Here is a 25,241-nt window from a genome sequence, read left to right as displayed (position 1 = left end):
GGGTGATTTCTTGCTTTCTTTCTCTCTGTCTCTGGTGAATGCATGTGCACTATAGCAAAAATCTCTCAAAAAAAAAAATTAGATAAGAGCTGATACAGATTGAAGGTGAGAAGGTGAGAGGTGCTGGAAGGACAGGAGAGAAAACTAGAAGGTAGAATTGACTGAGCTTCGGGACTTACGTATGTGATGAGTGAGCCAGCTAAAGTGGCTCCCTGCTTTCTTGCTTGGGAGTTTAGATAAACAGTGGTGCCACCAACAAAGGTGACTAGAACAAGGAGAGCAGTTTTCCAGGGAACAGGCAATTTGGATAGTGCCCATGAGACATGGAGGGGAGTGTTCAGCTGGACCTGCAGGAAAGAGCCAGGCTCTTCCACCCGAGGGTTAGAATGAAAAATGAAGGAAGATGATGAGTGAGGGCAGATGGTGCAGAGGGAACCCTTGAGTCATTGGAAGAGCCATGTGCGTGTAAGGGAGAGGCAGAGGACCAGGAGTCAGGGGTAGGGGCTACCTGAGAGAGATGGTCAAGGAAGACAAAGGAGTGTTGAGAGTCATAGTGCTAAAGGAACAAGGGCAGAGTGGGCCCAGTGAAAGTTGCTTCCAGGTTGCCCAAGGGAGCCAGAAAGTATGAGTGGGGTGTAATAGGAAGGTGTTGGAAATGCTGTGTGGCTGCGAAGACTTGCAGGCAGAAGTGAAACAGAACCAGGGATGGAGGAGAGACCAGGAGATCAGGCATTGGGCCAAATGTATGGTTCTTAACCTCTGAGCTCATGGATGACATTTTTGTTTGTTTGTTTCATCTTGCCAAAGGAGTACATGTTATGGCTACAAAGATGGAAAGAGGGGTTTTTTTTTAAGAGAGGGGGCCAGCAGAAGGCATAGTGGTCAAGGCACTGGACTCCCTCATGGTTGACTGTGGTTCAAGTCCCAGACCCAGCAGCTTGACACTCATGCTGGGCACATGTGCATGCATGCATGCATGCATGCCCAAAATCTTGAGAGGCGAATCGAGGAGAAGGGATTGCAGCGTGGCATTCCCCCGAGGGGTGATTTCTTGTTTTCTGTCTCTCTGTCTCTCTGTCTCTCTGGCCAGTGCACACACACTATAGCAATAAAAATCTCTCAGAGAAAAATAAAAGAGGGAGAAAACATCTTACAGTGGGTCAAGTTTATACCATAATCCCTTCTCCATTTCTTCATCCTGTCAGGATTTGGGGCACACATGTGCCTGGTATGCTTTTCAAGCCTCGAGGATTTGAACTGTGGTCAACCATGTTGTGACTTCACTTAACCACTAGGACGTGCTTCATGGATGAGTGAACAGGAGGACCCTATCTGGAAATCTCTGCCCCTCAATGTGCCCTTGGAGCAGAACAAGCCCCAGGTCCCTGATGGGAGGCTCCATCCTCCTAGCTATCAAGTTCTGGAGAATTCCAGCTAGGGAGCTTGACATCACTCATTTGCTACCTTCATTGAGCACTCTCTGGGCCAGGGCCCGTGCAAGGCACTGAGGGGACAGAGGTGACTGCAACATGGTTCCCACACTGCCCTTGGCCCTCTCTCTCCCTGAGGAGAAAGCTCAGTGTTTGTTGAGGGAGACAGACACCTCAGGCCAGTTCAGTTGACATAGTGGGCGAGGTCTTCCTATGCTGAAAGATCAGGGAAGCAGGGCATCCTGGTGAGAAAAACGCAGGTCTGGGTGAGGTCAGGGGCCTGCCTTTGCTGCCCTGCCCACCTTGGTATGGGCGCTTTCTGGGGCCACCCCTGAGACAAGCAGAGTGCTCACCCTTGCTGCCTCCCAGTTCCTGTAGTGAGGACCCAAGGAAGCAGCAATTGAAAGCCTCGGGAGAGCCGTGATGGGCCCTTGGGCCTGTGCAGGGCACGTTGTCCCAGAACTGCTTTGTGGTTCTCAAGGGAAGTAGAGTAGGCTTTTCCTAGTCCTCCGCTGCCTCACCCAGCTGAGTCCAGCCAGCATTGCTCTTTACGTTACTACTCCCCTCAACAAGTATGTGTGCTTACATCTTAACGGGGTTTTTAATGAGAGTACATTCAAGTCAGTTTTTGTGTTTTTTTTTTTAATTTATTTCTTTTTTTACTTTTTTCGTTGTTGAAATATGTGGACACAGGACTGTATTGGCAGAATGTGATCCTGCTATTGCCATTGCTTTGGATAATGTAGCACTGTGCACTCCAAGTCCCACACGGTGACGACCTTCGGGCATGACAGCTCCCCTTATGCAGAGCTGGGTCCATGTCCCCACTACCCCTTGAGGTAGACAGGAGCACATAGAGCTCACCTAGATTCTCCCTTTTCTCTCTTCCCCTATAACTTGGTGCCAGAGAAACCCGGAAAAGATTTGGTTTGGGGGGATCTGTCAACATTGGGTTCCTTTCTACCCACCCTAGGGAAGCTTCCCGCAGGATCTGCCTGTTCAGATGTACACATGGCTTTGTGTGCTGTGAACCTGGCTGAATGTGCAGAGGAGAAGATCCCGCCAAGCACGCTGGTTGAGATCCACCTGACTGCTGCCATGGGGCTCAAGACCCGGTGTGGAGGCAAGCTGGGCTTCCTAGCCGTGAGTACCCCCAGTTCCTCCCCAGCCAGGAGCCAAAATACCACCTCAGGGGTGGGCCCTGCCTTCAGATGCCTAACACCTCAGTGGTGGGCATTCATTCATTTGCTTATTCCACAAATACTTATAGCAGCGATATTTTGGTACCCTGAGGTAAGAACATTGGTTGAGACAGAGCTTCTATACTTGGGTGTTAATATGCAACTGTTTGGGGGCCAGCAGGTGGTGTGGTAGTTAAGAGCGCTGGAATCCCGCATGGCTGATCATGGTTTGAGTCCCGGACCTGGCAGCTTGCTTTCTCGCTCTTTCTTTCTCTCTTTTACTCTGTCCCTCTATGGTCAAATTAAAATAAATTAATAAAGTTAAATAAAATAATTTTTTATAAAAACATATGCAACTGTTCTGCTTTTCAAGTGGTCATGAAGATATATAAGAATCTTATGGTTACATCTCCTGATTCTTTTATTCACCCAAAAGGAATTTACCGGAAACATTGTGTTGATCACAGCACCGTGAATCCAGAAATGAAAACCAGTGTCTGTTTCCCAATAGCTCAAGTCAGACCCAGAGTGCCAGCTACAGTTACCAAGCTTCCAGTGTGTGCCTGGCTAGGAGCCAGCCTTGGGAATTCACAGCTGGGTAATTCCCAGTCCTTGTTATCAGCTAGTTCACAGCATCTGCTGACCTCAGGCTTTCTCTTACTCTAGCAGAAACAGGCATGTTTCACTCAGTGCCCCACTTTGGGCAGACTGCAGAATGTGTCAGCTATGTTCAAAATGGAATGGTTACATCTCTGTTTGTTTCTGTGTCTTGGTAATGGCAGTGATGAACTGAAAATGAGTAGGAATGTGTCCTGTGTGACACTGATGTTTCCTGAGGTGTGTCATGAATAGTCTAGATGATAAAGGACACAGGGGAAGCCCCATGTACTTTCCATGTTTTGACCCTGTTTCTATGAGCACAGATGAGACACACATCCTTTGATTCATTCATTCAGCAAATGTAACTAAGCACCTGCTCAGTCCAGGCTCTGGTGGAATGGACATGCTGTGGTGTACAGTATTGCAGAGCATCTGGACAGGGACCATCCTAAAGGACAGTGCCAGGGCGTGTGCTAGGATGGCTAAGCTCCTGATCCAGTCTGAGGGGAAGTCCGGGTTGGCTTTCTCAGAAAGGTGAATCTTGCTGAGAGCAGGAAGCATGCGCCTCTGCTTTGTCTTGATGCTCTGTGTCGATGTCATCATGCTTATAATTTCTGTGCCCCCAAAAAGTGTTTTGAGGGGAGCCAGTAGGTGATGTGGTGGTTGAGGCTCTGGACTCCCACATGGCCCACCACAGTTCTAGTCCCAGACCTGGTGGCTTGCTTTCTCACTTTCTCTCTCTCTCGTCAAATTAAAAATAATAATTATAAAATTAAGTAAATAATTTAAAAAATTTATTTTATCAAAAATATAGCATATATCTAGGAAATTGCCCACATTATAACTTATAACTTGGTGAATTTTCACAAAGAGAACACTCTCAGTTTCCTCAGAAGCCTTCTTCTGGGCCTTTTCTCTCTCCCTGCTCCTTCCTACCAAGGTATCTCCTATTCTGAATTCTGTTGCCATAGTTTGATCTGCCTGTTTGTTGTTTCTGCAAACTTTTTATTGAAGTATATAGTATACAGGTAGAAAAGTACACAAGTCAGGACCAGCAGTTGGCATAATGGCTACGTCGCTGAACTCCCATGTAGTCGATTGCAGTTCAAGTCCTGGACCCGGTGGCTTAAATTCACTCCAGGCGCAGGTGCGTGCGTGCCCAAGATCTCAAGAGGAGGATGGAGGAGAAGGGATTTTGGCATGGCCATCCCTCCGGTGGGTGATTTTTCGCTTTCTGTCTCTCTGTTGCTGTCTTTCTGGCAAGCGCATGCACCCTATATCAAAACCCTCTCCAAAAAAAAAGAAAAGTATACAAGTCATAAATACATTGCTCAGTGATTTCATTGACTAAACATACCCATGTAAGCAGCAGACAGATCAACACATAGCCAAGACCTCAGAAGCCTCTCTTGGGCCCATGCAGTCATTACACTGCCCCTTCACCCAGCCCTCCAGACGTTCTGCCTGTTTTAAATGTTCTGTAAGGACAGTTGTGTGGTACATCTGTTTTGTGTCTGGCTTTTTTTGCTTGGCATCACATGTAAGGTTCATCTATGCTGTCATGTAGAGTTTTAGGGGTTGTTCATTCTCATTGCTTTACAGTATCCAGTTGTATGATGCTCTTATAGGTGAACTTCTGAGTTGCTTTCTGATTTGGATTATTAGGAACGTGCAGCTGTGAGTGTCTGTGCACACATTTCAGTGAGTACGTGACTGCATTTTAGAAATGGCATCACTGGGCAGAGGTTAGGCATATTGTCGAAGTGGTTGTGTCAATTTGCAATCCCCCAGAAGTGTTGAAGAGTTTTCCAGTTCTGTATCCCCATTGAACACATAATCATGTCCACTTTAGTTTGTATCTTGTAGTTTTGTTTGTTTGTTTGTTTGTTTTTAAGAGGTTTTTTGCTATAGGGTGCGTGTGCTCACCAGGCAGACAGAGAGAGACAGAGAGATAGTGAGAAATCACCCCCCAGGGGGAATGGCCACGCCACAATCTCTTCTCCATTCTGCTCTCGGGATCTTGGGCACATGCGCACACGCACCTGGCGTGAGTTTAAGCCACCGGGTCCGGGACTCGAACCACGGTCGACTATGTGGGAGTCCAGCGACATAGCCATTATGCTAACTGCTGGTCCTGTATTTTGTAGTTTTAATTTGCATTTCCTAGGAGAGTAATGATATTGGGAACCTTTTCATATATTTATTGGCAATTTAAATCTTCTCTTTTGAATAGTGAAAACACTATTCAAATCTTACCTATATTTTATTAAGAACAGCTCTTTTTTTACTGATTAGAGGAGTTCTTTATTCTGGATATGATCCTTTGTTGGATATATGCTATTTAGATATTTTCTTCCACTCTATGTCTTGTCTATTTCCCTCCCTTAGTAATGGTGTTTGTTAATACACACAAGTTTTTAACTTTAATAAAATTCAGATTAGTCTTTTCCTTTGTAGTTAGACATTTATGTCTTGTTTAATAAATCTTTGCCCTACTTCATAGTCCTGAAGATAATCTCTTATGTTGCCTGCTAGAAACTTTATTTTTTACCCTTCTCTCATAGGTCCCTGATCCACCTGAAATTGATTTTTCTGTGAGTTAAAGATAGGGGTGCAAGATCTATTTGTGTTCATACAGATACCTACCTGACCCACAGCTTATTAAGACACTGCCCTACCCCGACTGCACTGAGTAGCACCTTTTGTCATGAAGCATGTGTCCATGTGAGGTGGTTCTGTTCTGGACTCTGGCCTGTAGTATGGCACCACCAGCACCCAACCCTAACAACTAAGTTTCCTAATATAGATACCTTCATATCAAGGTGTCAGTCCTCCAGCTTTGATGACTATTTTTTTAAAGAGAGATTTTTGCTATAGATTTTGTATGTGCACTTAGGGAGACAGAGAGAAAGTAAGAAATCATACCACCCCCCCAGGGAGGATGGCCACACTGCAATCCCTCCTCTCCATCTCCTCTCGGGATTGCGGACACACACACACATGTGCCCGGTATGAGTTTCAAGCCGCCAGGTCCGGGATTGAATGTGGGAGTCGAGCACCTTAACCACTGTGCCACCTGCTGGAGTCTAATGATTACCTTTTGCCCTTTATCTTACCTTGTATATGTATATTTTAAAGACTGTGATGCCATTTTTTTCAATTTTGATTTGTTTATTGTTACTCTTCAACTTGACCAGAGAAAGACAAAAAGAGAGCGAAAGGGAGAATGAGAAAGCAAGCTGCCAGGTCCAGGAATCGAACCTCAGTCAGCCATGTGGGAATCCAGTGGTTTAACCACCGTGCCACCTCCTGGCCTCCTATATGTGTTTTAGGATTATCTTGTCATCTCAAAAGCCCCAATGGGGATTTAATTGTTTTTATTGCCGAGACACATCCACCCCCTTTTTTTTTTTAATTATTGTTTTTTGTTGGTTTGGTTTGGTTTTTGCCATGAGATGCATACTCTTGCCAGAGAGAGGGGGAGAGAGAAATCATCCTTCCAGGAGGAATGACCATGCTGCAATCCCCTCTCCATTCTCCTCTCAGGATTTTTGGCATATACACACGTGCTCCCAATGATTTTCAAGGTGTTGGGTTTGGGACTTGAACTATGGTCAGCCATGTGGTAGTCAAGCACCTTAACCACTACACCACCTACTGGCCCCATATTCACCTCTGAAAGGGTCTTAGAGAGCCCGTTTGAGGAATGCTAAGGATCAGGAAAATGGTTACCTGAAATTGTCCCTTCCCATGAATCCCACATGCCACACCTCAGGAAATATTTGATATGCTGAACAAGCAAGAAACAATTAAGTATGTATATTTCCTCAGAATTTTTTCCTGCCCATGTTAACATATATAAATTATAGTTTATTTGATGTTATTATACCATAAACCTGTTTGGCCACTTTCAAACTAATGGTAAATCTTGACCGTCTTTCTTTGTAGCCTCTGAGAGGCACTTGGTGCTGTTGATGGACATTTGGGCTGTTTCTAGCAGTTGCTGTTCAAACAGACCTGCAGGAAACACCCTTGTGCTGTTCTCACCCTCCCCAGAGTGTCCTTCCTCAGACTAAATCTCTAGAAATGGACATGCTGGGTTTGCAGATACAAGTATTTGAAACTTTTTTGTTTATTTTTGTTTTTAGGTTTTTGCCATAGGGCATGTGTGCTTACCAGAGAGAGAGAGAGAAACTGAGAAGGAAAATGAGGAATCACCCTGTAGGAAGGATGTCCATGCCACAGTCCATTCTCCCTCTGGGATTTTGGGCATGCGCACACACACGCCTACTGTGATTTTTCAAGCCACTAGATCTAGGACTCAAAACTGTCGTCAGCCATGTGGGAATCTAGTGCCTTAACCACCATGCCACCTCCTGACCCCAGCATTTGCAACTTTAATAGTATCACCATTATAGAAAGCAAACATAGATACCAGAGACAGTGTGGGAGGAGAATGGGAGATGGCAGAGGGTAAGAGATAGGGAATCAAGGATGGGGGAAAAAAAGCAAAACATACAGAAAACAAGAAATGGAAAATTATTTGCTGACAATAACATGTTTGTTGACGTGCTTGATTGAGACAATATACAGTGTACCCTGGATGGAAAATTTCATTTTGTATGCTGTAATGATGTACAGTGAATGAATGCAAATAAATAAATTTAAATTAAAAAAAAAATAGTATTGCCACATTCAGTAAGATAGGATCAGGGGAAGTAGGGTCTCTAAGGTTATTGCCCTTTTTTGTTTACTCTCTTGGGAGAGAGTAAGAGGAAGAAGCATTGGATTTAGTAAGATTCATTTAGCTAGCTAACAAGCCAGACATCGAAGCAGGTAATGGGCTGGCATCAGCGACAATGGTTTGTACAGAGGTTCTGGGCTTTCTGGGCTTATGGCACTCTGTGTCTCAGTAGTTTTTTTTTATGTTGCCCCCAGGCCAAATGAAGTATCTAACAGTGGATAGATGTGATCTTAATAGGTACTGATGTCTTAACAGCTTTGTAGCCATTTGAAAAATTCAAACATGAAATTGAAAGAAGAAATATTTTTCATTTTTAATAATCACAAGTTCTTTTTGAGAGAGAGAATTTTTTGCTAGAGGGTACATGTGCTCACTGGAGAGACAGAGAGACAGAAAGCAAGAAATCACCCTCAGGGGGGATGGCCACACTGCAATCCCTTTTCCTCTATTCTCCTCTCAGGATCTTGGGCACACACACACGCATGCCCGACATGAGTTTTAAGCCACTGGGTCTGGGACTCGAAGCACAGTCGACTACGTGGGAGTCCAGCGATGTAACTATTACATAGTCTATTGGTCCTACACCCGGCGTGAGATTTAAGCCACCAGGTCCGGGACTTGAACCATGGTTGATCACACAGGAATCCAGCACCATAGCCATTACACCACATGCTGGTCCCCATCATGATTATTTAGAAGCAGAATACATGTGTCTGTTGAGTACTGCACACCTTCTCAGGCTACTACCTTCCTCGTTTCCTGTTATTGTTGATTTTAACACTACATGCTTTTTACCACAGCAACCTTCAAAAACTCAGCTTCTCTAAAAAAAAATCTAAAAAAATAAAATAAAAAGGACCAGCAGTTGCCTGAATGGCTATGTCACTGGACTCCCATGTAGTCTACTGCAGTTCCAGTGTTTAGCATCACTGTCACCCTCAGAAATGTAAAATTGCTGTGGCACTTTAGAGTGCCTTGGCACACATTTTGAGAACCGAGGGAGTAGGAAGGAGGACACAGCCTGGAGTTGGGACTGGCCCAAGGGGGCCTCAATGGCTCTGAAGAGCAAAAGTCCTGGGGCTCCTGCAACAGCCTCTTTTTTTGTTTTTTAAATAATTATTTTATTTATTCATTCATTTATTTTTTAATTTGACCAGAGAGAGACAGAGGTTGAGAGAGAGAGAGGAAGTGAGAAAGCAAGCCACCAGATTCAGGACTCAAACCCTAGTTAGCCATGTGGGAGTGTTCAGCATCTTAACCACCATGCCACCTGCTGGTCCCCAACCACAGCCTCTTTCAAATCAGGCAGTTAAAAGTAGAAATATGACACTCCTAGGCTCCAGCTTGAGAGAATTCTAGTGTCTATACATTTTAGGTAAATTTTGGGGCCAGCAGGTGGTAGGTTAAGGTGCTGGACTCCCACATGGCTGACAGTGGTTCGAGTCCCAGACCCATCAGGTTGAAACTCATGCCAGGCACATGTGTGTACATGCCCCAAATCCCAAGAGAATGGAGAAGAGATTGCAGCATGGCCATCTGCCCAAGGAGTAATTTCTCGCTTTCTCTCTCTGTTGAGCACACGTGCCCTATAGCAAAAATCTTTTCTTAAAAATTAGGTAAATTTTTTTTAAATAATTTTTTTAAGGAAAATGATAGGTTATAATGCCAAGAAAATTACATGAGCAACAAAAGTTATTTTCTGTTTCCCATGTACAGGACATGCCATGGATGACTATGTTTCATGATATATATTTCTCTTTAAATTCAAACCATTAAACTCAAGCTTTTTCCCACTGAGATTTGTTAAACCTAAAGATTTTTTTCTTTTTTAGGAGTTAAGCTGAAAAATGCATTTTAAGGGAACCAGCAGTTAGCGTAATGGCTATGTCGCTGGACTCCCACGTAGTCAACCACGGTTCGCGTCCCGGACCTGGTGGCTTAAAACTCACGCCGGGTACGTGTGCGTGTGTGCCCAAGATCCCGAGAGGAGAATGGAGGAGAAGGGATTGTGGCGTGACCATCCCACCTGGGGGGGTGATTTCTCGCTTTCTGTCTCTCTGTCTCTCTCTGTCTGGCGAGTGCACGCGCCCTATAGTGAAAAAAAAAATGCATTTTAATTTCAGTATCTCCTAAATGGCCTCTCTGAGTTCTTGCCACGTGACCTGACCAGGCTTTGTTTCTGCTACTGTTTGTGAAATTTAGGCTTTCTAAGAAGCTTAGCCCTCGGTTTTCCTAGAGCAACCACTAAGGTCCATTTTAGATCAGGCATCTAGAAAACGCTGTTGTTAGAAGAGCTGGGGGCCACTTTGGAAGGTTCTAGGATTTTAGAGGCCCTGAGCATGCAGATCTCCTCCCCCTGCCAGCCTCCCTCACTGCTCAGCCCCTTATCAGCTGGTCCGCACTATTGCAGTCTACTGCTTGGACTCAGTGCATGCCTCAAGGTCAGCAGGGAGGCTTGGGGTTCCTCCAAGCAGGAAGTCTTGGGGTTCCTCCACATTTACTCTCCAGTGTCCAGTATCCTGTCATCAGAGCTGGCGAACAAAGATGAGGAAAGACTGTTAGTGCCACTAGTCCTGATGGTGATTAGAAACATGAGTGAAATGCCCCCCTTGTCCCATAGGTCCCATGAGCATGTTCACATGTGCCTGTGGGCTGATTTGGGTCTTGTGGATTCAGGCAGCTGTCCCCGGGCTCCCTGGGAGAGAGGCATTCTTCTCCGTATGTGTCCTTGAATGGTGCTTTGGCAGTGCTATTTCTAACCCTGGCATTCAAGTCTCTGAAGCTGTTATGTTAGCTAATGGCTACTTAGAACCCAGTAAAGGTCAGAACCATCAGACTAAACCAACCTTGAGGCGACTCCTCCCATCATGGAGTCCAGGACTGAAGTGTGAAGGTTGCAGTCCATGGGCCTCATCCCAGCAGCCCCTCTGGAGTCCCTGAGCTCTTACGGCTTAAGCTTTTTCCTCTGCTCAGCTCCTAATTTATATTGGCCTGTATCAAGTAGTTTTATACGTTGAAAATCAGGAATTTTAGAGTAAAGAGACCCTCACTTGAAAAAGAACTGTTCTGGGCATAGTGGTATATGCCTGTAGCTTCAACTCCTTGGGAACCTGAAGCAGGAGGATCATGGGTATGAGATCAGGGTGGGCAACATAGTGAAGCAGCCTGTCTCTTCAAAAATGACAACCGGGATCAGAAGATGGCATGGTGATTAGGGTGCCAGACACTTCCACACAGCCAACAATGGTTCAAGTCTCTGACCTGGTAGCTTGCTTTCTCACTTTCTATCTGTCTCTCTCTCTCTCTGTGTCTCTCTCTGGTCAAATTAAATAAATGAGTAAATAAATTAAAATTTAAAAACAATAAATGGCAGAACCAGGCTAGCAGGTGGCATGGTAGTTAAAGTGCTAGACTCTTACATGGCCAGCCACTGTTCAAGTTCCAGACCTGGTGGCTTGCTTTCTCACTCCCATAGTCCTTCTGGTGAGCTTATGTGCCCTAGAGCAAAGTATAAAATAATAATAAGGGACCAGCAGTTGGCGTAATGCTTATGTTCCTAGATTCCTACATAGTTGACCACTTCTCAAATTCTGGACCCTAGCAGTTTAAAACACACTAGGTGTGTGTGCGTGTGTGCCCAAAATCCCAAGAGGAGAATGGAGAAGGGATTACAGTGTGACCATCTCCCACCCCCACCCCCGGGGGTGATTTCTCACTTTCTGTCTCTCTCTGGCAAGTGCCTATGCGCTATAGCAAAAATTTCTTTAAAAAAATAAATAATAGAACCAACAGGTGCGTGGTGGTTAAAGGTGTTGGATTCCCACGTGGCTGACTGCAGTTTGAGTCCAGAACCTGATGACTTACTTTCTCACTCTCCCTTTCTTTCTCTCTTTCTCTCTTTCTCTGTCTGGTCAAGTTAAAAAATAATGATGATGATGATAATGACAAGTGGAATTAAATAAATAATTCTTTTTTTAAACAAATTAATAATAGGGTCAACAGGTGGTATGGTGGTTATGGTGCTGGACTTCTACATTGACAGACTATAGTTCAAGTCCCAGACCTATCACCTTGCTTTCTTGCTTTTACTCTCTCTTTTTTGTCTCTCTCTGGTAAGCACATGTGCCATATAGTAAATTTAAAAATAGTATTAGTGGGACAAGCAGATGGTGTAGTGGCTACATCGTTGGACTTCCATATAGTCGACCGCAGTTCAAGTCCCAAACCCAGTGACTTAAATTCACATTGGGCACGTGTGCATGCATGCCCAAGATACCAAAAGGAGAATGCAGAAGGGATTGTGGCGTGGCCATCCCCCCGGGGGGGGGATTTCTTGCTTTCTGTCTCTCTGTCTCTCTCTGTCTTTCTGGCAAGTACACATGCCCCATAGCAAAAACCTCTCCAAACGAACAAACAAAAAGGGACCAACAGATGGCGTAATGGTTATATTGCTGGACTCCCACATGGCCAACTGTGATTTGAGTCCCAGAAATGGTGACTTGAAACTTGTGCTGGTATGTGTGCGTGCCTACGTGCGTGCCCAGAATCCCAAAAGGAATGTGGCATGACCATCCCCCATGGGGAATGATTTCTTACTTCTGTCTCTCTGTCTCTCTCTGTCCAGTGAGTGCACACACCCTGTATAAAAAAAACTAAATAATAATTACTAATAAAATTAAATCAATAATTCTTTTATAAAAATGACAGCTCCAGGGCCAGTAGGTGGCATGGTGGTTAATATACTGGATACCCACATGGCTGATTTGAGTTTGAATCCTGGACCTGGCAGCCTGAAAATTATACCAGGTGTGTGTTATCCATGCATACCCAGAAATATCCCAAGAGGAAAATAGAGGAGAAGGGATTGAAGTGTGGCCATCCCCTCCGAGGGGTGAATTCTCACTTTCTCTCTCTCTCTCTCTCACACACACACACACACACACACACACACACACACACACGCATTCTCTTTCTCTGGCAAGCACAGGTGCCCTATGGCAAAAACAGTTTAAAAAATAAAAAGGCAGGACGTCTGAAAACACGTAAACATGTGGTAACACCATTTTCCTTCCATTCATGTCACCAGGGCCCTGAAATTATGTTGTCCTGCCAGGTGAGGAGGGGCCAGAGACTGAGACACCAGCTCTTCAAATTGCCCTGGAAAGAGACTTTCAATGTCTCCCTCTTTTTTGAGAGAGATTTTTGCTGTAAGGCACATGCGCTCACTAGAAAGACAGAGAGAAAGCAAGAAATCACCCCCCGGGAGAATGGCCACTCCACAAATCCCTTTTCCTCTGTTCTCAGGATCTAGGGCGTGCATGCACATGTTCTCTGCATGAGGTTCAAGCCACTGGGTCCAGGACTCAAATTGCAGTTAACTATGTGGGAGTCCAGTGATATAACCATTACACCATCTGCTGGTCCCCAAAGTCTCCCCTTTTTTTTTTTTTTTTTGGAGAGATTTCAGGGCGCATGCGCTTGCCAGACAGAGAGAGACATAGAGACAGAAAGCGAGAACTCCCCCCCCAGGGGGGATGGTCACGCCGCAATCCCTTCTCCTCCATTCTCCTCTCGGGATCTTGGGCACGCACGCACACGCGCCCGGCATGAGTTTTAAGCCACTGGGTCCAGGACACGAACCGCGGTCGACTACGTGGGAGTCCAGCGACATAGCCATTACGCTAACTGCTGGTTCCCCCCAAAGTCTCCTCTTGACGCCCCTCCTCTTCACAGGGTGGGGTTCCTGTCAGGAGCTCATAGTGGGGTGGCATAGGGGTTTCTGTGGGAAACACTCTTCTAGGGCATCTCACACATACACACAAACACAGACATGCTTCTGTGGGTTGGGGTGAGCTGCCCTGTTTCCTCTTACTCCACTGCTCTTCCATGTGTACCTGGCCATGTGCTGGGTACTGCTCTAAACTCATAACATCCAAAGGTAAGAGATGGGAAATTAGTCAAAGGATACAATTTTGCCTAAAAATACTCTCAAAGATAAGTAACTGAAATGACAGATGAGGAAAAGTCCCAGGGTCAAGGAGCTTCCTGGCTTGGGCACACCATGGGGCTGAAAGTGAAGTGCACTTGAGGGCCACTGAGACCCTCCTTCACCCAGACACATGAGCGCATGCTCACACACCACTTACAGGTTGCACACCAGCAGCCCGAGAGCAGGATCCCAGGTGTGCTAGGCAGACTAAGAGGCCCCACGTGTGCCTTGTGACCGCCCCCGGCCCCCTCCTGGGCTCCCAGCTGACTAACAAGCCTGGCAGCCTCCACTGGAGCCACTCGCCCTGGTTTCAGTGGTGGGGCTATGACCCGGGGCGCCTGTGGCCCAGCCCACTGCTGATCCTTCATCCGTCCCGAGCCAAGCCTCCACAATGGTGCTTTCTTTTTATATATATATATAATTTTTTTATGTATTAATTTTAATTATTATTTCTACATTTAATTGCTATACATCATTTAGATTGTAAAGAGATTTTACGCAGTGTGACACACACCTCAGTCCAGCCCAGATGAGAACATACGCACGTCCTCATCAACAAATAATAAACCGTATCCACGTCCCACAAACGCCCTACCTCCCCACCATGGTGCTTTCTGATGGCTCCACGTCACTGCAGCCAACATTCCGCCACCTCAGTGTCAACCCTGTCCTTGTCCTTCCACAGAGCTACTTCCTCAGTCGAGCCCAGAACCTGTGTGGCCCTGATCACAGTTCTGTCCCTGACTCTCTACGCTGGCTCTGCCACCCCCTGGGCCAGAAGTTTTTCATGGAACGGAGCTGGTCAGTGAAGTCAGCCGCCAAGGAGAGTCTGTACTGCGCCCAGAGGAGCCCAGGTGAGAACACCTGCATCCATCAGGACCAGAGAGAGCCACAGGAGCCACCAGTACTGCGGGGTGGTGGCACCAGGCACTCTAGAGGAGGCGCTGGTTATCTCCATCTCCTTTAATTCTTTTCTTATTGCGGCTCAAAGAGGTTAAGTTACTTGCCTCAGGTCACAGCCTAGCCAGCCTGTCAGTGGCCCAGTGGCAGTCATACCATTGCCCTCTCTGACTTTCAAGGCCTGTGGTTCTCACATCACACCCGCCACACATTAACAAATTGTGATTAAGCACCAACTGCATCCTTAGCCCTTGTACTGGGGGCTCTGGGGGCACAGGATGTGTGGGTTTACTATTCCCTAGCCCCTGGGTCTTCTGGTCCCAACAGGAAAGCAGACAGACATATATGGAGCAGTTAGGAACAATGGGCAGCAGGCGGTCATCAAGTGCTTAGAGTGGTGACAGGGACAGGGCTCCAGGCAGCAGAAGGAAATGCTGGCTTTCTGTCCCTGAGTTTGATAGTGATTAGAGTCGACGCAACCAGCCTTGGAGCAGGAGAGGCTGGTCGGGGTTGACTCAGACCTCGAGCTCTCAGAGGCTTTCCGCTGTGTTTCCCCTCTCTGAATCAGGAGTCTCGGGAGAGTGAGGTGCACTCCACAGGTACAGGAGGAGGGAAGTATGTGTCAAGCATTTGAGGGGAGTAGGCTGCTATCCTTTTTTCTTTTAGTAACTTTTTTGCTTGTTACTAAAATCACTTGCAACACCCCAAAATGAAGGATGAAAGCAAAAGACAATCAATTCCATCCCCACTGACTACTTTGTCTACAACATAGGCTTCCCACTGGCTTCATGTCTTGCAGTCTCTGGCTCTAGGCCTAGTTACCCAGAATGTGTTCCTAAGTGACCCTCCTCTTCCTCATCATATCAAGGCCCACATCCCTGCTGCGTGTGAGGGGTTGTGATGCTGTTATTTGGGCCTGCCAGTAAGGGGACTTGTCAGTGACAGCCAGCTGTCATAAACATTATAAGGCCTCTTACCTAATCAGCTCAGCTAGCAGCTCCTTTCTGATCACAGGCTGCATGATAAGGTTCTGGACAGACAGAGGAACAGGTTCTGTATTGGCCTGAACCCACTGCCTTTTTTTCTGGCTGTTCTACTAAGCCACAGGGTAAGAGACAGCCTCAGAGACTTGGAGTAGCTGTCTACCTTCCCACTTTTCATTTTCTGTTTTTGTTTTTCAAGTTTGTTTACTTATTTATTCTATAAAAGAGAGAGACAGAGACAAACAGCTCGAACAGGGTCTCCTTACTGTGGTCCAGCCCAGATCACGGTTCACGTGGGCATACATATGCCAGAGGGACACCCCAGATCTTCCCATGTGGGTCGGGTCTAGCTGCATCACTGCTGTGCCACCGTCTAGCCCCGTTTTCTGTTTTCTGGCAAGTCTTGTAGCCACCACCTTACAACTCCCAACCTTGAAGTACCGAGCACCGTGCCACCAGCACTTCAGAGACACAGCGTGCACATGTACACACACACGTGCACATGCACACCCCAGCAAAGCTAATCCCAGACTGCAAAGCGTTGGGATCTTCAGTGCAGGAGTGACCATCTAAGCCCCCTTTCTGACTGCTCGCTCAGCTGGGTAGTTCCGAGATTTGGTTGAGAGGAGAGATTGGATCCCCATCAACAGGGCATGGCTATTTCCTGAGACCCATCTCACTCTTTGCTTTGCCTTTCTCTTTCTCAGCTGACCCCATTGCCCAGGTTCACCAAGCCTTCTGCAAGAACCTGCTGGAGCGAGCTGTGGAATCTTTGGTGAAACCTCAGGTCAAGAAGAAGGCTAGTGACCAGGAGGAAGAGAGCTGGTAAGTCCCCAGACCTTGAGCCCAGGCAGTTCAAAGGCAGCCTTAAGGCCTGCACTTTTAGACTGAAACAAGCCCAAGAAATCAAATCATTCTTGTGTGTTTATTTCTCAAAAACAAGAGCTTTTTCCCCATGCCTTCACCAAACCATATCAGTACTTGGAGCAAGTCAGAAAGTTGATTGGTTGGCTTTGCTTTTTAGGGTGGGGATCAGGGTGGCCCATTGAGAGGGGAAAGGAATAGAATGTGGAAAGCTCAGAGGAAGGCGGACACCTCTGACCCGGACCTCTTGGGAACCCAGCCCCTCTTTGAGCATGGTCAGGCAACTTTTAGCTCTTAAATACTTATTATGCAAAACCTTTCCTTCTCAGCAAAACCTAAATAAGACCTGAGGTGCCAAAGCCTCTTACAAGGCCCAAGTATGGCCTGGAGGACTGTGAGTGGGGAGGAAGGTGGGACAGCTCTGTTAGGAGTTAGGAAAACTTCTGGAGTAGATGACATTGGAATTGGGCCTTGAGTGGAGAGAAGTCAGAGTTGCCTGGGAGGGATGAGAGAGCAAGGCTGATAGCACAGAGACATGCAGAGAAGAGAGGCCTGGGGAGCTGTGAATGGTGTGTGGGTGCAGAGCTCAGGTGTGTGGGGATGACAGGAGAAGAGCCAGAAGCAGCTGGTGGGTCTTTGAGCTGGGGAGCAGAACTGCCAGCCCGTGGGTATAGTCCTGGCGGACATTTTTATATACACAGGATGCTTTCTTTTCTTTCTAGTGAATTCTCCAGTGCTTTGGAGTACCTGAAATTACTTCATTCTTTCGTGGACTCAGTGGGGATTATGACCCCACCCATCTCCAGTAGCCCTGTGCTCAAGTCAGCCCTTGGTAAGCAGCTATGAGTCGTTCACGCCTCGGGGGTTGCCTAATTCCCTCCTTTAAAGCTCTTTGTCCCTGGGTCCAGGACTGGTTATGAGTCTACTCAGGCACTTCTCTGGATGTACAGGTTTTATGGAGCCCCAACCCATAGTTACCATCTACTGGGCAGCATTTTGGGGACAAGAAATAATAGTTCTCATGGAAGCGGGACAGAGAGTGTGTCTTCCTAAGACTGGCTGCATGGGGAGGGCGGGCTCCTTCCCAGACGCCAAGAACAGGCAGCAAGTGGTCCAGTGCCCAGGAATTGGTGGAGACTCACTTTCCAGATGGCTTTTCTGGAGTCTTCCACTCTACTAAGGAGTGTTTCCACCTGGGCATTCCTCTCTGGCTCCTCACTGCCTCAGGTGTCATAGGACAATCTGCTGACTGAATTGACCCCATAACAGTCTTTGCGTCTGTCTCTAAATTGACATCAGAGTGATAACATATCAGCTGCCACCTCTTTGGTTTCTGAGGAGGCTACTGAGAGAAATGGGGATTCCAAGCTACCTTCTGGTCACTTCCTTAGGAGGAGAAGGATCCCAAAAAAGCAGCCATCTCATAATGACTCCTGGCCTGGTGGCCACTTTTTATTTTAGCAGTTGGAAAAGCGCATGCTCCTACCTTACATGACCCTCCCTGCTAGTGATTGGTACTCCGTGAGAGCACTAGTTTATTCCCCAACCAGAATCACGTGAGAGGGCAATCTTGAGGCCAGAAGACGAAGATGCCACATACACTGTAGGAACGAGGTGTAGCTAACCATTGAGTCCCACAAATGACTCCTGTTCCTGTGGTGCTAGAATATGTCTGGTACTGTCCCGATCTAGGTCCAGATGTCATCTGTCGGTGGTGGACATCTGCAATCACTATGGCCATCAGCTGGCTTCAAGGAGACGACCTGGCTGTGCGCTCTCACTTCACTGAAGTCGAGCGTGTCCCTAAGGCCCTTGAGGTTACCGAGTACGTAAGCCTACCTGGCCACTTACCTACTTCTTCTGGGGAATCTTGTCTGGGTTAGTGAGAGGGACCAGGTCTGGATGGCTGTGTTGGGGTGGCCAGGCAGCCTGGGGACTGGCGGATGAGGAGCTAGAGAAGGGGATACAGGGGCACCATGGGGGAACGAGCTGGCCCACACAACCCTCTCTGTGCATATGGTGCGCTGTACAGCCCCTCAGCTAAACCAGCGACTGTCAGCGCTGCCTGCAGGGCCTTCTCCCTGCAGCCTCCATGGTGGCACAGGCTAAAGAGGAGAGACAGAGCAGCGTGGCCTCCAGCATCTTCAAAAGCTTTGTGGTGACAGGCAGTGTGATGATGGCTCAGGGCCAGCGCAGGGAAGCCAGTGTTTCCCTTGGAGCTTATATGGCCAGAGGAATCTGCACCAGTGTGCCAGCATTTGGTAGGTTCCTTTCAGCCATTCCAGCCCCCACCCCCACTGCGCCCCCCACCCCTGGGCCCCCGTCAGCCCTGTCATCCTCTCCTGTAACAAAAGGGCTTTAGCACCACGCATAACCAGAGAGCTTTGACATTCCTTTTTGGAGACTGGTATCTGTTTCCTGGGGTTTCTAGTCCTTAGTGATGGGCAGCTCTGTCCACACCTGGCTGTTTGTGATTGGATCTGGTGTTCCTGAAAGAAATTGTAAAATGCTTCAAGACAGAAAGGCCCCATGAGGTTGTGTCTGTGGAGCCAAGGTTATAGCCTTTCCTGTTAAGTCGAGTTACCCAGGAGCATGGGAAGGAACTGAGAACAGTGGGTGTTGGCAGGTTTGAAGCCCTGTGTTCTCTAAAGTAGATCTAACTCCCCAATTTCATTTAAGTAGCCCCATTTTAAGCCTTTTGACTAGTAAGCACCTAGCCTGCAGCAGCCCATACGGGCACTTTGCCTGTGTTGTGGGTATGTCTCCCAGCCAGTTAGCCTAAGACTGCATGCTCAGCAGGTGTGTAGTCTGGTTAGCTACTCCTGGGTCCCTTTGCTCTTCAGGGACGATTCCCCAAATGGCAGTCTCCCCATCCTCTCTACCTGTATAAAAAGGAACCAAGTTTCTCCTGGGGAACGATCCCTTAGCGAGCAGGGACACAAATGGGCCAGTACCTTATGTCAGCACAGGTAGTGAATGTTTGTTCTTTTTTCCCCCCCAGGTTTTTTCCATAGGGTTCATGTGCTCACCAGAGATAGAGAGGAATAGTAAGAAATTACCTCTTGGGCGATTGGGCATGCACGCTGACACCCCTAGTGTGATTTTTTTTTTTTTTCAGAGGTTTTTGGTACAGGGTGCATGCGCTCACCAGGAAGACAGATAGAAACAGAGAGACAGGAAGCGAGAAATCACCCCCCAGGGGGGATGGCCACACTGCAGTCCCTTCTCCTCCTTTCTCCTCTCGGGATCTTGGGCATGCACGCACACGCACCCGGTGTAAGTTTAAGCCACCGGGTCTGGGACGCAAACCGCGGTCGACTACGTGGGAGTCCAGCGACATAGCCATTATGCTAACTGCTGGTCCCCCTAGTGTGATTTTCAGGCTGCCAGGTCCAGGGCTCAAACTATGGTCAGCCATGTGGGAGTCCAGCACCTTAACCACCAGGTCACCTCCTAGTCCCAGTGAATGGTATTTTTAAAAAGCCACTTTTAGAGCCAGCCAGTGGTGTGATGATTAAGGCCAACTACATGGTTCAAATCCCAGACCCAGTGGCTTGAAAAACAAACCAGCCACGTGTGCGTGCATGCCTAAAGTCCTGAGAGGAGAATGAAAAAGGAATTGTGGCATAACCATACTCCCTGGGGGTGATTCCTTACTGTCTGTCTCTCTCTGGTGAGCACACATGCCCTATAGCAAACTTTAAAAAAAAAAGCCACTTTATAGATAAGGCAACTGAAGCATGGGTTGAACGACCATCTTAGGTGGCTTCTTAGTGGCAGTCCTGGTGGTCAAGCCTGAGTCCGTGATCCCTCCTAGCTTTGAATGAGCAAGGACATGCTGTACAGTATGAAGCCAGCCCTGACCCGGGGCTGGCACTTCAGATACCTTGCAGGCAATCTGGGACTATGGCCATGCTGCAGTTGACAGATCCATGTGTCACTGCAGGTTGGGTGGGTGGCAGTCCCTGGCTTGGGTCTCTCTTCTAGTCACCCAGGAAACAAACTGACTGACTTCCTTTCACCTCCCTGTCACTGCCACAGGAGCCCCTTGGTGAAAGCCATCTTCCACACCTGCAGAGCCATGCATGCCTCACTCTCTGGGAAAGCATATGGACAACAAAGTTACTTCTGCCATTGTGAGAGGGCCAGTGGCCACCTGTGGAGCAGCCTCAATGTCAGCGGGGCCACCTCTGACCCTGCCCTCAACCACGTGAGTAGGGCTTAGCCTGCCTCTCTGGGAGGTGCGCAGCTCTGGTCTGTGAAAACATTCTTGCCTGCATTGAGCCTCCTCAGCATGCAGGCTGTCGAAGAGACAATAGATCAGGCTAACAGCCCCCTTCCAAAAAACATGGCCAATGGGTCTAGGTGGACTCATTTTGGTCCCTGGGGCCTGTTTCCATCCGCACCCTTCCTGAATCCCAGATGCTTCTGGCCAGGGCTCCAGGCAGCCTGCGTGACTCCCCAGGACTTGCAGGTCTTTGAGCAGTCCTTGTACCCCTGAGGCTTACATACCCTGAGCCACTGGCCACACCGCATGTCTCCTGGTGGGCCGCTGCAGTGCATTGTAGTTGCATTGCATGTCCTGACAGTACCATGCAATGTTTCCACAGTGCATCACAGAGGTCTGCCCGCCCTCGAGAGACTGCCCACATACCTGGAGTCAGGGTCCCATCACTGCGAGAGGGGATCCTGAGGAACAGGAGGGGAGAAGCAAGAGGAGGGGAGGAACACCTGCAGCTATAAGAGATGCCTCCAGCAAGGGAGGAGTGAGGAAAAGAATCCTGGAAGGCGGGAACCAGCAGTTAGCGTAATGGCTATGTCGCTGGACTCCCACATAGTCGACCGTGGTTCGCATCCCGGACCCAGTGGCTTAAAACTCACGCCGGGCGCGTGTGCGTGCATGCCCAAGATCCCGAGAGGAGAATGAAGGAGAAGGGATTGCGGCGTGGCCATCCCCCCTGGGGGGTGATTTCTCGCTTTCTGTCTCTCTGTCTCTGTCTGTCTGACGAGCGCACGCACCCTATAGCAAAAATCTCTCCAAAAAAAAAAAAAAGTCCTGGAAGGTCAGGTCTGAGCCATGCCCTGGGGTTTGGTCCCAGGTGGCTGAACAGTACATTAAGCTAAAGGCTATCAGTGGATCTGGGCCCTACAGGGACAGGCAGAAGGCAGAACAGGCACCAAACGCAAAAGCAGGATGGGCAGCCATGGCTCCGTTTCTCTGCTGGACTTTTAGTTGGCCTCCCTCAGTATTGGGCTTCATGAGAGAGCCACACATTCTCGTCCCATGTTTGGGGAATAAGAGGCTTGCAACCCCCTCTCCCCTCAAGGGCTTGGATTCCTGGGAACAGCTCTGTGGGCGAGCAGGAGCCTAGAAGAAGGAAAGCCCGTGGAAACTGCAGTCTTCAGTACAGTAGCCAGCCCAGGCCTGCTGCACGCATGCCCAGAGGGATCCCTCCCATGTTCATATTGAGAAATGCCAGTTTTTGCTGAGTGGGGGATTGTTATATGGACCACTGAGGCTCAGTTCTTGAGGGTAAACAGTGTGCCAAGGGTCAGGACCTGCACAGGTGCCAGGTGGGGTCTTGGGCAGCATAGGGACCTCCCGGGCTGAGAGCCTTGGAGAGGAGGAAAAGAAAGCCAGGGCTGAGTGAGACGAAGAATGGCCCAGGGGTCATTCTGAACCTGAGGGCTTCTGTGGTGCATCTTGGAAAGGATGCGCGGTGTCCTCCCTCCTCCCCATGCTGCTGAGGGGCTGTTGGAGCTGGTGGAGAGCACGTTTGTGCAGCCCCCACACAGTACTTTCTTACACGATGTTCCCGGTAGTCCTGTGTTCATTCCCATTTGGTGGTAAGGGCTTAGGTGTGGGGAGGTGAAGTTAGGTGCCAGCATCATGAGGCAAGTGTGTGGCAAAACCAGCGTTGAATACAGGCCAGTCTGTCTAGCAGCTTAGCGTTAGCCCACTTACTGTCTGTCTTCCCAGACACCTCCTCCATTGCCGCAGGACATGCTTCCTCTCGAGGAGGAAGGCCTTGGCACCTTCTGAGTATCTCAGGCTCAAGGCCAGCCACAGTGGGTGAAAGGACTCCCATGGGGTAGGGAAGCCTGTGTCTTCAGACACATGGGGTGTTATTCCTGCCCCTGCTGCTGGCACACTGAGCCTTGGCTTTCTCACCTGCAGAACGAGAACAAGTCTCCAGCTCCTGGGGCTGTGGAAAGGACTAGATCAGCTACCCTCACTTCTGTGGAGTGTTCCAGACTCTGGGGCTCTATACTCTCCCAGAACTGCTGGGAGTTGAGCTGGGAAGGACCTGGTAGGTGTTGGGATCTCTGCCTCCGGAATAGGCCAGTCACCTGTCTCTTCCCTCTCAACTCCCCCCACAGGTGGTCCAGCTGCTCACCTGTGACCTGCTGCTGTCCCTGCGCACAGCACTCTGGCAAAAGCAGGCAGGTGCCAGCCAGGCCCTGGGTGAGACCTACCATGCATCGGGTGCTGAGCTGGCTGGCTTCCAGCGGGACCTGGGTAGCCTGCGCAGGCTGGCACACAGCTTCCGCCCAGCGTACCGTAAGGTGAGACCCAGGTGGTTGATGGAGATGGCAGGTAGGGGTCAACAGGGCTTGAGCCTCAAACCAGCACAGGCATCACTGAGAACTTATGCATCTGACCTCTGAGGTCAGCCAGGTGACCTGTCAACACCTACTCAGACCCAGCCCTGGGATGGGAACACGTGCTCCATTCAGCCCTGGAGCAGTGGGGAGCAGGACACATTGTGCCTGCAGAATGGGGGGTAGGTAAGCTCCTCGCCTTGTCCACTGGGGAGCACTCCTGAAGACTGTCACAACCGACTATATGAGTGACAGCATCTCCCAGCACCACATTTAAGGATAACTTGCTCTGATTTTTCTTTTGGTCCACTGAGGCTTTGGTTCGACTGCTTGACTTTTTCCACAAATGTCCTCTTGGCAATGACTACCGGTCCTGAGGGAAGTCTCCAGGACAGCTGTATAACTGGGCTTGCCAGACTCACGTCACCTCTTTATTTTTATTGCCAATTAATGTATGCTACATATTTTTACATCAATTACTTTCTAAAAATTTTTCATGGGGAGGGGCCAGCAGGTGGCATAGCAGTTACGTCGTTGGACAGAGGTTTGAGTCCTAGACATGGTGGCTTGAAAATCACGCTGGGTGCATTTGCATGTTTGCCCAAGATCCCAGGAGGAAAATGGAAAAGGGATTGCAACTTGGCCATCCCCCTGGGGAGTGATTTCTCATTTTCCAGCTCCATTGTCTCTATTGCTTACTCTCTCCAGTGAGTGCACATGCCCCAAAGCCAAAATCTCTTCCAAAAAAATAATTTTTTTTTTTTTTTTTGAATGAGGAGACCCAGTGAAGGGCATTGGGCTATTTGGAAAGGCACAGAAATGAAGACATTTCAGCAGCTGCTGCTGTAGAGATGATATTCAGCCTCACGTCCCACACTGTAAGGTGCTGTGGGACCCTCTCACAGTCACTGCCGTATACAGTGGACAAGACAAAATCTGATCACTCTGGAGAAGCAGAAGTGTGCCCCCAAGTGTGGGGAAGCCCCCTGCCTCCTGGGACCTACTCCAGCCTGCCCTCTGGTCTGGTCACAGCATGGCCATCGTCAAAGGCCTCTGAAAATACCGTGTTCATCCCAACTCTCCCCTGCTGAGAACTCTTCAGTGGCTCCCCATTGCTTGGTGGGGCAAGAATTCAGCCAACAGCTCTATAGACTCTTGTAATATTGAGACATTAAGGGACAAGAAAGTTTTAAGATTTTTAGAAATTAGAGACTTAGGAGCCAGCAGGTGGCATAGTGGTTAGGGCCACTGGACTCCCACATGGCCAACTGTGGTTTGAGTCCTACCCCTGGCAGCTTGCCTTCTCACTTTCCCTCTTTCTCACTCTGTCCCTCTCTGATAAAAATAAATTAAATAAATGGATAGATAGAAATTACAGACCCAAGCCTTGCCCTCTTAATTCATATTCCTTTAAGAACTATTGACTTTCAGGACCAGCAGTTGGCATAATGGCTATGTCGCTGGACTCGCATGTAGTCAACCACGGTTCGTGTCTCGGACCTGGTGGCTTAAAACTCACGCCGGGCGCGTGTGCGTGTGTGCCCAAGATCCCGAGAGGAGAATGGAGAAGGGATTGCAGTGTGTCCATCCCCCCGGGGGGTGATTTCTCGCTTTCTGTCTCTCTGTCTCTCTCTGTCTGTCTGGCGAGAGCATGTGCCCTATAGCAAAAACCTCTCTCAAAAAAAATAAAAAGAACTGTTGACTTTCCCCTGGAAACCTCTGGACTCTATTCTTTTAAGAAACAGGAGACAGGGGACCAGCAGCTAGCATAATGGCTATGTTGCTGGACTCCCACGTAGTCGACTGCGGTTCGAATCCCGGTCAGTGGCTTAAACTCACGCCGGGCGTGTGTGCGTGAGCGCCCAAGATCCCGAGAGGAGAATGGAGGAGAAGGGATTGCAGCGTGACCATCCCCCCTGGGGGGTGATTTCTCGCTTTCTGTCTCTA

The 25,241-nt window shown here is 48.4% G+C and overlaps 1 protein-coding gene and 1 non-coding gene across 2 annotated transcripts in view; both read left to right on the top strand.

The window, feature by feature from the left end:
• Positions 1-25,241, top strand: part of SREBF2 (sterol regulatory element binding transcription factor 2) — a 46,979-nt gene that overhangs the window by 16,909 nt on the left and 4,829 nt on the right. Inside the window, exons 10-16 of the mRNA XM_006150719.2 lie at positions 2,404-2,573; positions 14,630-14,798; positions 16,535-16,652; positions 17,414-17,523; positions 18,384-18,516; positions 20,733-20,901; positions 23,073-23,258. Coding sequence (XP_006150781.1) covers positions 2,404-2,573; positions 14,630-14,798; positions 16,535-16,652; positions 17,414-17,523; positions 18,384-18,516; positions 20,733-20,901; positions 23,073-23,258 — 1,055 coding nt within the window. The remainder of the gene's footprint in view (positions 1-2,403; positions 2,574-14,629; positions 14,799-16,534; positions 16,653-17,413; positions 17,524-18,383; positions 18,517-20,732; positions 20,902-23,072; positions 23,259-25,241) is intronic.
• Positions 21,249-21,308, top strand: MIR33A (microRNA mir-33a). Its single transcript, NR_129362.1, has one exon. It is a non-coding gene; the product is annotated as a microRNA mir-33a (primary transcript).

The sequence above is a fragment of the Tupaia chinensis genome, unplaced genomic scaffold (assembly GCF_000334495.1).
Source record: "Tupaia chinensis unplaced genomic scaffold, TupChi_1.0 Scaffold000294_5, whole genome shotgun sequence".
NCBI lineage: Eukaryota > Metazoa > Chordata > Mammalia > Scandentia > Tupaiidae > Tupaia > Tupaia belangeri.
Note: the sequence above shows the minus strand (reverse complement) of the source record. Positions and strands in the feature narration are given on the sequence as shown.